General features: G+C 39.7%; 1 protein-coding gene across 2 annotated transcripts in view; it reads right to left on the bottom strand.

Moving 5' to 3' along the window:
- Nucleotides 1-18821, bottom strand: part of SCN11A (sodium channel, voltage gated, type XI alpha subunit) — a 122489-nt gene that overhangs the window by 95974 nt on the left and 7694 nt on the right. For both annotated transcript variants that reach the window (XM_011999478.1, XM_011999479.1), the window contains 2 exons: nucleotides 7762-7890; nucleotides 6370-6464 (listed from right to left, as the gene is read on the bottom strand). In XM_011999478.1, the coding sequence (XP_011854868.1) occupies nucleotides 6370-6464; nucleotides 7762-7890 (224 nt within the window). The remainder of the gene's footprint in view (nucleotides 1-6369; nucleotides 6465-7761; nucleotides 7891-18821) is intronic.

Below are 18821 nucleotides of genomic sequence, written 5' to 3'. Positions count from 1 at the left end.
CCAGACACTCACAAAGGCCAAGGAAGGAGCAACTGAGGTCTCAGAAACTGTCAAATTCCAGGCTGGAACTGGACTCCAGCCTAGCCTATGATTCTGATGCCTTTAGTGTGTGCTCCAACTCTGTGCCTTGGAAGCTGAGTGTCTTCAAAGTAGTCAACAAGTTTGAGACTCAATCTCTCTATTGCTGCCCTATGCCTGCCTCAGTGCTGCTATGAGGAGCAAGCAAGGAGGCTTTGAGTAGAAACATGCCACACGGACTCAAGAAGGCATAGGTTGAGGACAGTTGCAAAGACACCACCTAAGCTGGGGCCACACTAGAGAATGAGAAAGACCTGTATTTAACATTTAGTAGATACTGTCTACTGTCAAAGTACATGAGTACCATGAAACACAGCTAAATTGTGGGGTATAGGGGATGAAGAAGGAGTTTTGTCTAAACCCAAATTATAAGGATATCCTGGGAGGGAAAACTCAGATTACCAGTTAGAATAGGGTGTTTTATTTTCATTTATTCATTCATTCAAGAAGTATTTATTAAGCACCTACTATGTCCATGGCACACTGTTAAGCTGCCAAAGTTACAAAATAAATAATCTTGTGGCAGGCTAGTAGATGTTTAAAACTGGCTCTTCAAGCGGGAGGCAGGAGAGCCCTGATCTATGGCATGTATAGGTTTCCTTGTTTTCTGAATTCTGTGGTCTAGATCCTGATCCCCACTCACCACCATGCTAGATTTCAAGCTACCAACATGATGTCACGGAACAGAGCTGGAAAAAGAAGAAGTCAACTTCAGCAATCCACTGAGTCATGGGCTTTGCTCTCAAGATAGCTGGAGAGATAAACTCCCAGATGTGATTGCAATGCATGGAATGACACTAAGTGACAAAATTTCATTTCATCAGTGTAGAGGTGAGAGCCCATGGCAGCGTACAGTGGGAGGCCAAGCCCTCAGTGGATGAGCTTCCCACAAAGTATGACACCAGATAGCAGGAACCTGGAGGCTAAGCTGGGACACTTACTATATCACCAATTGAAGGTAAACTAGAGGTTACTACAGCATCACCCAAGGCAGATTTTAACCTATAACAAGAGGCTTCTCCAAAGCAAGAAATGTGGATGAGTGATTATTGTGATTCCTGGGTCATTTTTTCATAGTCTCATAAAAGATTGTACCTTGCACCCTTACTTCCAAAAAGCATCCAGGCATCTCAGTGCATTTCATGGGCCAAAATAAAGACCATATTCACCTGTGTGGAGATGATGAAGGGGACACGAAAGCTGCTAAATGACTGCCAGAATGTGTATTTACTTATGTGAAAATAAAAGGGGCTTGGCTCATGCAGAAAGCTCCTAAATCTACCTGGGAAAACAAAGCCCTACTTGAAATGAAGAAGAATGAGAAGGAGAAGGAGAAGGAGAAGGAGAAGGAGGAGAAGGAGAAGAAGGAGAAGGAGAAGGAGAAGAAGGAGAAGGAGGAGGAGAAGGAAAAGACATAAATTACACATAAAGTGTCCTCTGACTACCAGTTTCTTTATCACTATTCAGTTGCTTTCATGAAGTTTCAAAAAATAACCTACTGCTTCTGTTTGAAAGGACTTTAATTGCCTGGAGTTTAGGTATTGGGGCCATATGGTATAGTTTATGTCTATATCATCAGCACAACTAAATAGTTCCCATGTCTTTTTATAGTTTGCCAAAGCCACTGATAGAAGAGAAAAGAAGGGAAGGGGAGAAGGTGGGGGGAAAGGAGTCTAGAGAGGGAAGATAACAAACTGTTTTGTTTGTTTGTTTTAGTAAAGAAAAGGGAGGAAAGGGGGAGGAGAGAAAAAAGGTGTGTATAATAACCTTATTTTTCATAAACTGAAATTCATATTCACACCCAACCTTGGCTTCATCCTGATCCGAAGGGCTAAAGTGCCTTCCTTACCTGGTTTCCAGGAGACCATCTTTGGTTTCCCTCCTACTTCACAGGTGCCTGCTGCTCATCTCATTCCCTGTTTTCTCCTCTTCTCCCTTTCATGTTTCAATGCCCTGGGGCTCAGGCCTTGGTCCTCTTCTATTCTCCATCAATGCTCATTTCCTTGGTGATCTCTTCAGATCTCATGGCTTTAAATATCATCTATAGACCCTTGATGCCTGAAATGGTATCTCCAGCTCTGACTCATCCCTGGGATCCCGGACTCATATACACCTAATTGCTTACTGAATCCTTTCCCTTGGTGGTCTCACAGCCATCTCAAACACAACATGTTCAAAGCTAGCTTGTAATCTGACCCCAAGGCCTGCTCCTCTCACAGCTTTCTCTGTCTCAATCAGTGACATCAGACATAAAAGTCATTTTTGACTCCTCTCTTTTGCTCACACCATGTATACAATTTATCAGTCAGGAAATGCTATTGTTTCTACGTTCAGATTGACACAGAATCAGACCAGTGTCTACCAACTCCACTACCACTACCTGATCAGAGAGCACCGCCATCCCTTGCTTCGATTACGGTCTCTTGTGTCAGTTTGGGTTTTGAGGAGCAGACATTCTGAGATCAGAAGTGCAAGAGATTTGTGGGGGTTGGGAGGATGCCTGTGAAAGATGAGTGCAGGGAGCAGGAGTGGGCAGGGAGAGACTTCAGACTGCAGCTCAGGTTTGACGTCTGAGAGAGGGACAAGGGAGGAGGACTGGATAGGAAGAACCTCAGACTGCAGTTCAGCTATCGGAGTCTCAGCCAGGTCACTGGAGAGTCCCTGAGCCAAAGTTTCCTATTAGAAGAATCCCATATACTTCAGGAATAGGCCAGCACTAGAACCCACACACACTGTGCAGGGCAGGCATGATCTTGGCATGTGGATGGATGCAGTGGGGAATCCAGAGAGGTGGAAGCCAGGATCTTTAGTCCACCATGCTCCCTGTAGTAGGAGGTCTTCCTGCTTCTCCCATCTTCTCCCCTACATTCCATTCTCCACACCACAGCTCCCATTTCTTCAGAGTGAAGCCTAGATCCTCCCTGTGCCTACAAAACTCCCCTTCAGTTCTTCTTGTTCTTTTTTTTTTTTTTTTTTTTTTTTTACCTTAGGCTGCAGTGCAATGGCACAATCTCAGCTCACTGCAGCCTGCAGCCTGCAGCCTCTCCCTCCCAGGTTCAAGCAATTCTCTTGCTTCAGCCTCTCGAGTAGCTGGGATTAAATGTACCCACCACCACACCTGACTAATTTTTTTTTTTTTTTTTTTTCTGAGACGGAGTCTTGCTCTTGTTCCCCAGGCCAGAGTGCAATGGGGCAATCTAGGCTCACTGCAACCTCCCTCTCCCAGGTTCAAGTGATTCTCCCGCCTCAGCCTCCTGAGTAGCTGGGATTACAGGCATGCACCACTACACCTGGTTACTTTTGTATTTTTAGTAGAGATGGGGTTTATCCATGTTGATCAGGCTGGTACCAAACTCCCAACCTCAGGTGATCCACCTGCCTCAGCCTTCCAAAGTGTTGGGATTACAGGCGTGAGCCACTGCGCCTGGCCTTAACTTTTGTATTTTTGTAGAGAGAAGGCTTTACCATATTGGCCAGGCTGGTCTCAAACTCCTGGCCTCAAGTTATCTCCCCACCTTGGCCTCCCAAAATGCTAGGATTACTGGCGTGAGTGACTGCATCCGGCCCCCCTTCACTTCTATGATCTCACCTCTCCCTGGCCCCTCACTGTCTCCCCTCCAGTCCCATCCTCATCCTTCCTACTCAATCTCTGTGCTGGCTGTTTCCCCTGCTCAGAATACTCTTTCCCATATATCTGCTTGTGTCACTCCCTTGCCATCTTCAAATCTCTGCCACGTCTCACCTCAATGACAACTATCCTGATCACTCTGTTTAAAACTGCAACCTGCTTCCCCTATACCCTGTGACTTCCCATAGCCTCTATGGCGTCTACTTTTTCTTTATATTTTCCCTGGCACATAGCACTTGCTCACATGCTACATAATGTACTTATTTATTATAGTTGTTGTTTCGTGTCTGTGTCCCCACCCCCTACCCTAGAAGGTAAAACTCCATGAGTCTGCATCCATTTGCTTACTACTAGATCTCAGGCAGTTAGCACAGTGCCTGGACATATTAGGTGCTCAATAATTATCAGTTGGGCCATCAGATAAATTTGTAAAGCAGGGTTTGTTTGTTTTTGGTTTACATGATGACATTTTGAAAAAATTTAAATACAAATTAACATTCTTTCTAGATAGGAGCCAGTGTGGAAAGTGAGAGTGACTTACGTGAAACTACTGAAATTGCTTTTAAAGCTCTGAACACACGGAAGGTACGCAGGGACAACAGTTTGATGGTGATTCCTGGAATACATGACACGATCCTACAAGACAAAGCACAAGGAAAGCATGGGCTTGCTCAGTCCTGCAGCTGCACTGCACATCTCCACAAAAGCCACAAGTAAGCTCAGCCTGGGGCTTGTGACCTCCAAGGTGAAATCGACAGCCTCACCTTTCCAGCCTCACCTTTATCTTAGGATCTGGCATACCACTGTTCTTGATATGAACTGCAGAGGAGGCTGTTCTCAGTTCACCTTCATATGTGGACACAGATGAAGACTCCTTGAAATAGTCCATGTAGTTGTGGCTAATGAATAATAGAAGTCCTCTCAAATATTTACTGAGTGGCTGACAAGTTCCATGCCCCAAGGCACTTCACTAAAGTCTCCAGCCACTACATGGCCAAGCCTGAATGTGCAGCCAGGCAGTGTAGCTCCAGAGTCACACTCTAAACCACTGTGCTTCACCGCCTTTCAATAACTAAGAGCACACAACCTCTGAACTTCAAATGTCAAACTCTGAAATTACTAGCACCTACCTCCAAGTGCTTTTGTGAATATTAAATAGGAAAAAATATGCAAAGTGCTTAACATAATGCCTGGTACAGATTAAATGATGCTAGGTTTACTATTGTTGTGCTGGCAATGTGTCATTGCATTTCTCGTTTTTTCTTTTGCTTACTCCATTTCATCATTCAGATTCCAAATCAGTGTCTTTCCTGCAGGAAGAGCCTCAACCTTCACCTTACACCTTACACCATACATAATAATTAACTCAAAATGGACCATGGACTGAAACATAAAAGCCAAAACTACAGAACTTCTAGAAGTAAACAGGAGTAAAGCTCTTTGTAACCTTGTAGTAGTCAAAGATTTTTTAGACTGCTTTGCTTTGTTCTTCCTATATCCTCTGACAGCTTAATACATGTACAGCCCCTATCCTGGTACTCATCATACTATATTTTAAGGGTCATTAATTGTCACTGTTCCCCTCTGGACTGTGAGCTTCATAAGATAGAAAAACATGTCTTTTTTTTTTTTTTTTTTTTCTGAGACGGAGTCTTACTCTTGTTCCCCAGGCCAGAGTGCAATGGGGCAATCTAGGCTCACTGCAACCTCCCTCTCCCAGGTTCAAGTGATTCTCCCGCCTCAGCCTCCTGAGTAGCTGGGATTACAGGCATGCACCACTACACCTGGTTACTTTTGTATTTTTAGTAGAGATGGGGTTTATCCATGTTGATCAGGCTGGTACCAAACTCCCAACCTCAGGTGATCCACCTGCCTCAGCCTTCCAAAGTGTTGGGATTACAGGCGTGAGCCACTGCGCCTGGCCTTAACTTTTGTATTTTTGTAGAGAGAAGGCTTTACCATATTGGCCAGGCTGGTCTCAAACTCCTGGCCTCAAGTTATCTCCCCACCTTGGCCTCCCAAAATGCTAGGATTACTGGCGTGAGTGACTGCATCCGGCCCCCCTTCACTTCTATGATCTCACCTCTCCCTGGCCCCTCACTGTCTCCCCTCCAGTCCCATCCTCATCCTTCCTACTCAATCTCTGTGCTGGCTGTTTCCCCTGCTCAGAATACTCTTTCCCATATATCTGCTTGTGTCACTCCCTTGCCATCTTCAAATCTCTGCCACGTCTCACCTCAATGACAACTATCCTGATCACTCTGTTTAAAACTGCAACCTGCTTCCCCTATACCCTGTGACTTCCCATAGCCTCTATGGCGTCTACTTTTTCTTTATATTTTCCCTGGCACATAGCACTTGCTCACATGCTACATAATGTACTTATTTATTATAGTTGTTGTTTCGTGTCTGTGTCCCCACCCCCTACCCTAGAAGGTAAAACTCCATGAGTCTGCATCCATTTGCTTACTACTAGATCTCAGGCAGTTAGCACAGTGCCTGGACATATTAGGTGCTCAATAATTATCAGTTGGGCCATCAGATAAATTTGTAAAGCAGGGTTTGTTTGTTTTTGGTTTACATGATGACATTTTGAAAAAATTTAAATACAAATTAACATTCTTTCTAGATAGGAGCCAGTGTGGAAAGTGAGAGTGACTTACGTGAAACTACTGAAATTGCTTTTAAAGCTCTGAACACACGGAAGGTACGCAGGGACAACAGTTTGATGGTGATTCCTGGAATACATGACACGATCCTACAAGACAAAGCACAAGGAAAGCATGGGCTTGCTCAGTCCTGCAGCTGCACTGCACATCTCCACAAAAGCCACAAGTAAGCTCAGCCTGGGGCTTGTGACCTCCAAGGTGAAATCGACAGCCTCACCTTTCCAGCCTCACCTTTATCTTAGGATCTGGCATACCACTGTTCTTGATATGAACTGCAGAGGAGGCTGTTCTCAGTTCACCTTCATATGTGGACACAGATGAAGACTCCTTGAAATAGTCCATGTAGTTGTGGCTAATGAATAATAGAAGTCCTCTCAAATATTTACTGAGTGGCTGACAAGTTCCATGCCCCAAGGCACTTCACTAAAGTCTCCAGCCACTACATGGCCAAGCCTGAATGTGCAGCCAGGCAGTGTAGCTCCAGAGTCACACTCTAAACCACTGTGCTTCACCGCCTTTCAATAACTAAGAGCACACAACCTCTGAACTTCAAATGTCAAACTCTGAAATTACTAGCACCTACCTCCAAGTGCTTTTGTGAATATTAAATAGGAAAAAATATGCAAAGTGCTTAACATAATGCCTGGTACAGATTAAATGATGCTAGGTTTACTATTGTTGTGCTGGCAATGTGTCATTGCATTTCTCGTTTTTTCTTTTGCTTACTCCATTTCATCATTCAGATTCCAAATCAGTGTCTTTCCTGCAGGAAGAGCCTCAACCTTCACCTTACACCTTACACCATACATAATAATTAACTCAAAATGGACCATGGACTGAAACATAAAAGCCAAAACTACAGAACTTCTAGAAGTAAACAGGAGTAAAGCTCTTTGTAACCTTGTAGTAGTCAAAGATTTTTTAGACTGCTTTGCTTTGTTCTTCCTATATCCTCTGACAGCTTAATACATGTACAGCCCCTATCCTGGTACTCATCATACTATATTTTAAGGGTCATTAATTGTCACTGTTCCCCTCTGGACTGTGAGCTTCATAAGATAGAAAAACATGTCTTTTTTTTTTTTTTTTTTTTCATTGGCACACTCTGTATCTTGCATAAAGCCTGGCCCATAACAGGCCAGTTTTGGTGAGTAAATGGCTGAAGGAACAAGAACTTGAGTGTTGACCTAGAAATGGGTTTGTGTGTGGAGGCATCTGGTCAATTGGCTGCATGTGCTGTTCAGGGCCAACCAACACAGCACTCAGAGCTCTAGGCATTACTAGGGCATACTCAGCCACTCAAATGAATCCACACAGAGCTCTGATGGAAGCAAAGGGGCTTCTTTCCCACCCAAGTCTCTTCAAAAACATCTTTAACATTCTTACGCTATTCCAATGACAATGGAGTCCAGCCAGTTCCATGGATCTCGAAGGAAAGAAAACTCATCCAGAATGAAACCTCTTGCCAATATTTTAATCAAAGCTTCAAAAATATAAATCCCAGTGAAGACACACCTAAAAAGCAAACCATTTACAACAGGAAGAAACACGATGAACAATATGAAAAGTAAAGAGCCCTTCTATCTTACTGGCCTTGATTTTTTTTTCCATTTCAATGTGACATTTAACATTCTGGTCTTCAGCAAACCAGAGTTCAAAAACGCAAGCTTTTTAAGCAAGTTCTGGTATTTAGAGTTTCAGAGAAACAGGCCTAGAGATAAACTGTGAAACTACATTTCAAGACCTAGCTTTATGTCCATATTCTTGAGAATAGTTTCAGGTAACATGAGGCCCAAGTACTGGAGGTTGTAGTTTGTCATCACCATTCTAGAGCTGTCACTCTGATGTACAGAAGGAGACAATGGTAACAGGACAATGAAGAGAGTAAATGACAAGCAAATAGCTGAATTTTTTCATACCTGTGTTCAGGGATTGAAAGGTTTAATATTATTAAGATGTCGTACTACCCAGGGTGCTCTACAGATTCAGTGCAATCCTTATCACACTCCCAATGACATTTTTTACAAAAATATATAAATCCATTCTAAAATTCAGATGGAATTTCAAGTGACCCCAAATAGCCAAACAATCTTAAAAAAAAAAAACACATTGTGAGGTCTCATACTTCCTGATATTGACATTTATTACAAAGCTACAGTAATCAAAATAGGTGTGTATCAGTCCATTCTCACACTGCTAACAAAGACATACCTGAGACTGGTAATTTATCATGGAAATAGATTTAATTGATTCACAGTTCAGTTCAGCATGGCTGGAGAAGGCCTCAGAAAAATTACCGTTATGGTAGAAGGGGAAGCAAACATGTCCTTCTTCATATGGCAGCAGGAAGGAGAAGAATGAGAGTGAAGCGAAGGGGAAAGCCCCTAATGAAACCATCAGATCTCATGAAAACTTACTATTACCAGAACAGCATGGGGGAAACCATCTCCATGACTCAATTATCTCCCACCAGGGCCCTCCCACCACATGTTGAGATTATGGGAACTACAATTCAAGATGAGATTTGGGTGGGACACAGACAAAGCATATCAAGGTGGTACTAGCATAAAGACACATATAGACCAATGGAATAGAATAGAAAGCCCAGAAGTAAACTTTTGCATATATGGCCAAATTATTTTCCACAAGGGTGACAAGACTATGGAATAGTCTTGGCAATGTCCTTGGAAAAGGACAGTCTTTTCAACAAATGGTAATGGGAAAACTAAATCTCCACTTGCAAAAAATGAAGTTAGAATCTTTACTTACACCATATAAAAAATTAACTCAATATGGATTAAAGTCCTAAATGTAAGATCTGAAAAACATAAAACTCATAGAAGAAAAATTTGGAAGTCATATATCTAACACGGGGTTAACATCCAGAATATGTAAGTAACTCCTACAACAGAAAACCAAACACTGCATGTTCTCACTCACTCGTAAGTGCGAGTTGAACAGTAAGAACACATGGACACAGGGGGGGGAACAACACACACTGGGGCCTGTTGTGGGGTGGGGGGCAAGGGGAGTGAGAGGATTAGGACAAATACCTAATGCATGTGGGGCTTAAAACCTAGATAATGGGTTGATGGAGCAGCAAACCACCATGGCACACATACAGCTATGTAACAAACCTGCATGTTCTGTGCATGTATCCCAGAACTTACAATAAAATAAAATAAAATAAAATAGAACTCCTACAACTCAATAATAAAAAATTAAATGACCTAATTAAAAAATGACCAAAGGATTTAGTAGATATTTCTCCAAAGATGAAATATAAATGGCCAATGAGCTATGAAAAGATGCTCAACATCACTTATCATTAGAAAAATGCAAATCAAAACCACAAAGAGATGACCTCACACCCATTAGGACGGCTACTATTTTTTAAAAAAACCTAAAATAACAAGTGTTGATGAAGATGTGGAGAAATTGGAACACTTGTGCACTGTTGATGAGATTGTAAAATGGTGCAATCCCTATGGAAAACAGTATGAAGACTCCTCAAAAATTAACAATAGACCTGCCATATGATCCAACAAAGCCACTTCTAGGTATATGTATAGAAGAATTGAAAGCAGGTTCTCAAGGACATATTTGCCTACCCATGTTCATAGCAGCACTATTCACAACAGCCAAGAGGTGGAAGCAACCCAAATGCCATTTGCCAGATAAGTAGACAATCTCTAAAAAAAAAATAGTTTATATCTTTTTTTATATTCCCACATTGTCAAAAATACTGGGTCCGTACACACACACACACACACACACACACACACACACACGTTTGGGACTGAAACAAGTAATTCAGTCAAACAACCTGTCAGTTCAGAGTAAAATGTGGTATTTACATGTGATGGAATATTAATCAGCTTTAAAAAGGAAGAAAATTTTGTCACATTCTACAACATGTATAAACCTTGAAGTCATTATGCAAGGTGAAACAATTCAGTCATAAAAAGACAAATACTGTGTGATCCACTTTTATGAGGCAGGGGCTGAGGGGAAGACTGAAATGGGGAGTTGGTATTTCATGGATATAGAGTTTCGGTTTTGCAAGATAAAAAGAGTTCTGGAGATGAATAATGATAATGTTGTGTAACACTGTGAGTATACTTAATTCCACTGAACTTAAAATAGTTAAGATGGTATCTTTTATGTGATATGTACTTTATCACAATTTTAATAAAAACTGGCCCTTCCTTTTTCTTCCCTGAATCTTCCATCATATGCTATCCTTGCTATGGTTTGAATGTTCCCTCCAAAAGTCATGTTGAAATTTAACTGGCATTATCATGGTATTAAGAGGGGGGACCCTTAGGAGGTAATTAAGCCATGAAGATACTGCCTTTGTGAGGTATTAATGCCAATATCTCAGGAGTGTGTTCCTGATAAAAGGTGAGTTCAGGCCTCTTTGCCCTTGCTCTCTCATGTGCACATTTTTGCCCTTCTGCCTTCTGCCATGGGATGATGCAGCAAGAAGACCCTCACCAGATGCAGACCCTTTGATCTTGGACTTCCCAGCCTCCAGAACTGTAAGAAATACATCTGTATTCTTTACAAATTATCCAGCCTGTGGTATTCTGTTATCACAACATAAAACTGGCTAAGACAATTCTCTAATTTATTTACCTTTTTCTCTTCTGCCTCAAAAAAAAATATCTTGTATCTTTTGTTATAATCCCAAGCTGCAAAAATACTGGGTCTGCAAGCGCAAACACATAGACACACTCACTTGGGACAGAAACAAGCAATTCAGTTAAACAACTTGACCGTTAAAAGTAGAAGAAGTGGACCTTTTCTGGTAAACCATCCAGCCGCAGTAGCCCTGAAAACTAAAGAACAAAGGCCTTGAGGACTTGAAAAACCTCAAAGTAGCCAAGTCCAAGAGCAGAAATGGTCATGAGGCTGCTACAGGCAAGAGCTCCTCCTTGCTTCAGGCTTTTTCTGAGCTGCTTACCTTTTGTGTGACAAATGAGCATATCAGATTAAATAATGTCTGTCCTAAACTATGTGTGTGTGAATGTAGGGTTGCAGGAGGCTGTTAAAAATGTCCTCATGTAAACAGGCATTAAAAGAGTTTAAAAAGGCAATATATTTTAATATCAACTTTAAATTATAAAGTTATAGGTGCTTTTATAAAAATCTGTAATTGCATATTTGTGGGATTTTTCAAGTCTTCATACAGATCTCAAGCAAATGAGACAGCAGACCATCGCTGCTATTTCGGCCTGACATTCTAGCCTCCCACCTCTTACTTCCATCATTCTCTCTTTTCCAGCGGAAGCCTGACCAATGATGGGACAGGCAGATCAAAATGACATCTGATATGGAATAAAGCCATGCCCACCAGGAGGAAATTACATGCCTCTTTGTATGAAGACATTTTTAACAGCCTCCTTCCACCCCACATTCATGTATCCACTGTTCAGAACTGCCAGGGGAGAGCAGCAGCTTTCCCCACCCTTGCTTCCTTCCTCTCTGCTTCCCTATGGCCTAAAAAGGGGTTTTCCTCCCTGCCTTATGGGTATTTTAATAGTGAAAATGGCCTCAGAGCAAATTACCTTCCCCAATAGAGAAAGAAGTCTCCTTGCATCTCACCACAAAGGCTAGGCAGGGCAAACTGCTGCTGTGGAAACAATGCACTCTCCTGATCTGTCTCCTCCATAGGTCCTACCCTCCTGATCACAAAGGCTTCTAGGGAAGCTGCAGTAAGTAACGAGTAGCAGCACCTGCACTCAAGTTAGCACCTCATGCAACAGCCAAATCTCCAAAGGGGAGACCATATTTCCCAGGGACACTGCCAGGATGGCATCTATTCCTGGGGCTACCTGTGCCCTCCTCAAGGCATAGACCCTCCGCTGGCCAGACTTAACCAGGTTCCAGGTTCCACCCAGCAACAGAGACAGATGGTCCCTACAAAGACACCACCTAGGAGGGAGAAGAATTCTCCAGAGACAAATAGACCAAATCAGAACTTAAAGTCAAAGAAACGGCAGTTTTCAAAGTCTGACCTCTAACCAGTGTCCCAGAAACCACTAGAGCCAAGTAAATGAGAATAGATGTGAATATGATTTAGAGAACACTTCCAGGAAAAAAAGTAGGGTGGAAGTGACTGGAGACTGCCTTCCCAAATTCCCATTTAAAATCTGTGAAAACATGTGAAAATAAAAACATGTTCTAAAGAAGCATGACGAGAATGAGCATCACCCAGATTCTGGGAGGAAAGCCTCTCAGGGTCATTAGTCCATCTTTCCCTGAAGCATCCAACCTTGCTCACATAGCCCCTTTCCTGATGATGTTGTATTCCCTAATAAGTGCCTGCAAGGTCTGGGAGTCCCCAGTCCTACTCCCCACCAGAGGCACAAACAGCTGCTAGTCAGCTTTCACCGTCATACCTCTAGCAGGAGTGATTTTTTGCCTGTGTGCCCAAGTCCCTCAAGCCTTAGAAACAGTAAGTCATTGCTCCAGTCATTTTAGAAATATTAGCTAAGCCATTCCATTCACAAGAAGCTTCTTATATTTGCCTGAACCTGAGTGAGTCTCTTTGAATTACTAGAGGATCTGAAAGGAAATGTACATCTCAGGTGTAACTAATGTGGGAGATGTAGTACAATACTTGCAACTTGCCAAGTCAGATACCACAAATGTTACTACAAACATCCTTAAAGAAGAATCTACAAGAAACTGAACCAAACATTAACTAATGTGGGAGATGTAGTACAATACTTGCAACTTGCCAAGTCAGATACCACAAATGTTACTACAAACATCCTTAAAGAAGAATCTGCAAGAAACTGAACCAAAGAGGAAGAGAAAATAAGAATACAAAAGACATTTAGAAGATATTAAAAATTGAAATGCCACATATTAAAACCTATAAGACAGAGACAAACCTGTACCCCAAGCATTGTCCCTATAAACATTTTTATTATTTACAAGAAGGAAAATACATGTACTAAACATTCAAATTCATATTTTAGAATACGTTATGTCCTATTGAATGTATAAGGAAGAAAATAAAAGAAAGTAGAGGGAAAAATATTATAGACACACACACACACACACACACACATATATATATATATTTTTTGAGATGGAGTTTCACTCTTGTTGCCCAGGCTGGAGCGCAATGGCACAAATTCGGCTCTCCGCAACCTCTGCCTCCCAGGTTCAAGTGATTCTCCTGCCTCAGCCTCCCAAGTAGCTGGGATTACAGGCATGTGCCACCACGCCCGGCTAATTTTGTATTTTTAGTAGAGATAGGGTTTCTCCATGTTGGTCAGGCTGGTCTCGAACTCCCAACCTCAGGTTATCTGCCTGCCTCGGCCTCCCAAAGCGCTGGGATTATAGATGGTGTGCCCGGCCAAAAATATTATATTTTAAAATAGAATTTAAGGCCAGGTGCCGTGGCTCACACCTGTAATCGCAGCACTTTGGGAGGCTGAGGCAGGCGGATCACCTGAGTCCTGGAGTTCAAGACCTGGGCAACATGGCAAAACCCCGACTCTACTAAAAATACAAAAATTAGCCAGACGTGGCAGTGCATGTCTGTAATCCCAGCTACTCCGGAGGCTGAGTCAGGAGAATTGCCTGAACCCGGGAGGAGAAGGTTGCGGTGAGCCGAGATCGCACCATTGCACTCCAGCCTGGGTGACAAGAGCAAAACTCCATCTCAAAACAAAACAAACAAAAAAATTTCAATACATGGGAAAGATGGGGAGCCATACGAGTCATCAAGAGAGTAAACAAATGCTGACAACAAATTTTATCAAAGATAACACAAAATTGTATATATATATAAAATATTAATATGTATAATACTGATGTACATACATATATATACATATAGTTTTATATAACAAGGCAACTAGTTACAAGGTATAATGAAAGAAAAGACCACATTCATAATGGCAATAAAAAACAGTAAAATTCGCAAACAAATTTAGCAAGAATTGTGGAAGATCTGTATGAAGAAAGTTTTAAAGCAATTAGAGGAACACAAAAGAAGATTTTAACAAATGAAAAATATGTCATGTTCTCAATGAATTCCAGCCTCATAAAGATGTCAATTTCCTCCAGGTTCATTTATAAATCCTTTCATCATGTCAGTAAAACCAGCCAAGTTGACTATAAAATTTACATGAAAAAATAAACCAACAAGAACCATAAAAATTCTCAAAAGGAACCTCTAGCACTCCTGAATATTACAATATTAGACAATCTTGATAGTTAAAAAGTGTGGTTCTGGCATATGAAAATGAAGACCAGTGGAAGAGAAAAGAAAGTCCAGAAATAGATCTGAATACCTAAGTAACATTTCACATTAGAGGATAGGATGTGGACTATTTAACAAATGGTGTTGGGACAAATTGATAGACATCTGGGATGGAAATATGAAGTCAGATCTATTTATGACACCCTACCCTTGAATGAATTCCAAATTATTTAAGGATTTAAATTTTTAAAAAAGGAAACTATAAAAGCACTATAAGAAAATATGAGAGAATCCTTTTATAACTTAAAGCTAGAGAAAGTATTTCTAACTATAAATCAAAATCCACAGGCATAGAGGAAAGTTTGTTAAATTTAATACAGGAAAAGAAAAAAATAATAAGCAAAATTAAGAGACCATTAATGCCTGCTTCAATTGTGATGAAGACATGAAGTGGTTGGGCAAACCCTCCCACAGATAATGAGTATTAAACTGGAAATATATATATATAAGGACAACTATTTGAAGGACCCGCAAGATGAACAAAAGGAGGCAGAAACTGGGGCAGATGTTCCTCTTGAAAGAAGGTACCTGCAATGTATAAGAATTATAAAAATGTTTAACGTTTTGGTCTGAGAGTGTTTTCCAACTTCCCCACTCCCACCCCAACACTAGCAAACAGCTGCAGTCTTGAAGATTTAAGGTGGCTGAGGGTGGAGTTCAGAGCTGGCAGAGCAGCTGGAAATTTAGGGAGTAAATCCTGGAAGCAAGCAAGAGAGAGCTAAGCAACAGGGGCAGAAAACATGGAAATGACATACTTAAAGTGCTAGAAAAACAAATTGTCAAGCATTAAATCTATATACAATGAAACTCTACTTCAAAAATGAGTATGAAATAAGGACATTTTCAGATCAATATAAACTGAGAATGTGTTGCCAACAGAACTGAACCACAAGAAATATTAAAGGAAGTTGTTCAGGCTAAAAAGAAATAATACCAAAAGATAACTTGGATCTACAGGAAAAAAAAAAAATGTCTTTAAAAGGCATGTGCCCATTTAAAGCAAAAATGATAAACCGTATTGTTGGGTTTATTGTGTACATTAATATAAATATATGACAAAAAACAAACAGGACTGAACTGTGGCATGGTTTTTGTTTTACTTGAAGGAATTCAACATTAACTCTATTTTGCCCATTTAAAAATGCCTAATTTAATCTCTGAAGAAACCACTAAAAAATGCAAGTAAGTAAAGCTAAAAGGCCAATAGTGGATTAAAATGAAATACTAAATATACTTGATTAACACAAAAGGAAACAGGAATGGGGAAATAATGGAGTAGCAAAGGAATAACAACAATGACAAAAAAAAAAGATGAGATAAATAGAAAACCAATAGAAAAATAGCAGAGCAAAATTCAATTATATAACTATATTAAATGTAAATGAACTTTAGTCCATCAAGAGTCTGCAACCGGATTGATAGACTGCATAAAAAGCAAAAACCAACTATATGTTGTTTACAAGATATATGCTACAAATACAAAGACACAAAAAGGTTGAGAGTAAAAGGATGGAAAAAGATATACCACGCAAACAAAGAGCATAAGAAAGCTGGAGTAGCTATATTAACATTAGACAAAACAAATATTTAAATGAGTATTATTAGAGACAAATAAGACATTCCATAATAATAAAAGAATGAATACATCCAGAGGATAATAATAATCATAAATATGTATGTACCTGATAATAGCACTTCAAAATACACAAAGCCAAATTTGACAAAAAGAGAGAAAGAATAGACAAATCCACAATAATAGATAGAGATTTCAAGTCTCTCTTTCAGTAATTCACAAAAATGCTAGGTAAAACTCAGTACAGGTACAAAAGATCTAAATGACACTATCAACCACCTTAACTTAACTGACGTTTTAAGGAGTATTTAAGAATGTGGCAGAATCCACATTCTTTCCAAGTGCATGTGAAACATTTCCCAAGACAGACTATAAAAGATGTTTCTCTTTATTTCAAAAGATTGAAATTTTACAGAGTATATTCTCTGACCATAACTGAACTGAAGTTAGATAATAATCAGACAACCAGAAAATAACTAGAAAAGCATAAAATATTTGGAAATATTAAAAAACACACTTCTAAATGACATACGGGACAAAGAATAAATCATGAGAAAATGTAGGGAATATTTTGAACCAAAAGGTAATGAAAACACAGTGTATTGACATCTGTGGAATGCAGCTAAAGCAGTTCTTGGACAGAAATGTATAGCTTTATACAATTGTATAAGAAGAAAAATCTAAAACCAACTATTTAAACTTCCAACTTAAGAAGCTAGAAATAGAACAGCAAATTAAAATCAAAGCAAATTGAGTGAAAAAATTGATAAAGACTTTGAGACTTTCATATATTGCTGGTATGAATGTAAAATTATGCTGTCAATTTGAAAAAGGTTTAGCAGTTTCTTAGAAAGTTACATATATACTTATCACAGGGCCCAGCAATTACACACCTAGGTATTTATCCCAGAGAAACGCAAAAATATATCCACAAAAGATTTTTATACAGAAATGTTCGCAGCAACTTTATTCATAATAGCCCTAAACTGACAACAACACAAATGTGCAGCAATAGATAAATGGGAAAACAAAATGTGGTATACCCATTCAATGGAATCCAACTCAGCAACAAAAACAAGAAAAAATGTAGAAATATACACAACAACATGGATGCATCTCAAAGCATTATGCTAAATGAAAGAAACCAGATACAAAAATATGGTATCATACATACCATATGAAAAGTATATGAAATTCTTTAAAAAGGCAAAACAAGTCTCGAATGACAGAAATGAGATCAATGTTTGCCTGGGGTTGGGAGTGGGGGTTGGGGATAAACTGCAAAGAGGCATGAGACATTTTGGGGGGTAATTGAAATGTTCTATATATTGATTGCAGTGGTTTATATTGCATAATTAAATAGGAGTTAGAAAAAATGGTCTCATTTATTCAATTTGCATTCAATATGTTCCTGAAAGATTAAAGCAGCAAATATGTTAAACTAGAAAAACTAGAATTTTGATAAGAAAATATTTATACAAATATAGAACTTCTAAGTTAAAAAACTAATTTACATGTCTGAAAAGCCAATACAAATGATAAAAAATTAACATTTCAGTTATACAGAGAACTCATTCAAACTGATTAGAAAATAAAAATGATACAGAAACAAAGATGGAAACACACAATTCAGAAACGAAAACATCAAAAGAGTCTAAATCAAATATTTCATATTGTCATTCACATATGGGAACTGAAAAAGTGGATCACATGGAGGTAGAGAGTGGAATGGTGGTTACCAGAGATGGGGAAAGATTGGGCGAGAGGTGGGTAATGAAAAGAAGTTGATTAATGAGTACAAAAAACAGATAAAAGGAATAAATTCTAGTACTCAATAGGACAGTAGGGTGACTATTTAGTTAACAATAATTTATTGCATATATCAAAATAGCTAGAACAGAAGACTTGAAATGTTTCCAATACAAGGAAATAATTAATGTCCAATTGGGATTGATATCCCAATTACCCTGTGAGCGATCATTACACAGTGTATGCACGTATCAAAATATCACATGTACCCTATAAATGTGTACAATTATTATGTGTCAATTAAAATTTTCTTAAGTCTAACTCATCTGGAAATTAAAGAAATGCAAATATTTTAACTCCATAAATTAGAGAGGAAAAAATTTAATGCTAGCAAGAATGTGATATATAATTGGTTATTAAAATACACTGCTGATGGCAGAGAAAATTGATACAAACTTTTTGGAAAATATTTTGTCTATATATATTATTAAAAGCATTAAAATGTACCTTTTTATCTAGAAAATCCATTTCTAAGAGAATATCTCAAGAAAATAATAATTTAAGAATAGGGCTGGGTGCAGTGGCTCACGTCTGTAATCCCAACACTTTGCAAGGTTGAGGCGAGCAGATCACCTGAGGTAGGAGTTTGAGGCCAGCCTGGCCAATATGGTGAAATCCTGTCTCTACTAAAAATACAAAAGAATTAGCTGGGTGTGGAGGCAGGCGCCTGTAATCCCAGCTACTTGGGAGGGTGAGGTCGGAGAATCACTTGAACCTGGGAGGCAGATGTTGCAGTGAGCTGAGATAGCACCATTGCACTCCAGCCTGGGCAACAACAGC

This window comes from Mandrillus leucophaeus, unplaced genomic scaffold, assembly GCF_000951045.1.
Source record: "Mandrillus leucophaeus isolate KB7577 unplaced genomic scaffold, Mleu.le_1.0 Scaffold595, whole genome shotgun sequence".
NCBI classification, from domain to species: Eukaryota; Metazoa; Chordata; class Mammalia; order Primates; family Cercopithecidae; genus Mandrillus; species Mandrillus leucophaeus.
The sequence above is the reverse complement of the archived record's forward strand: the minus strand, read 5'-3'. Positions and strand labels throughout refer to the sequence as shown.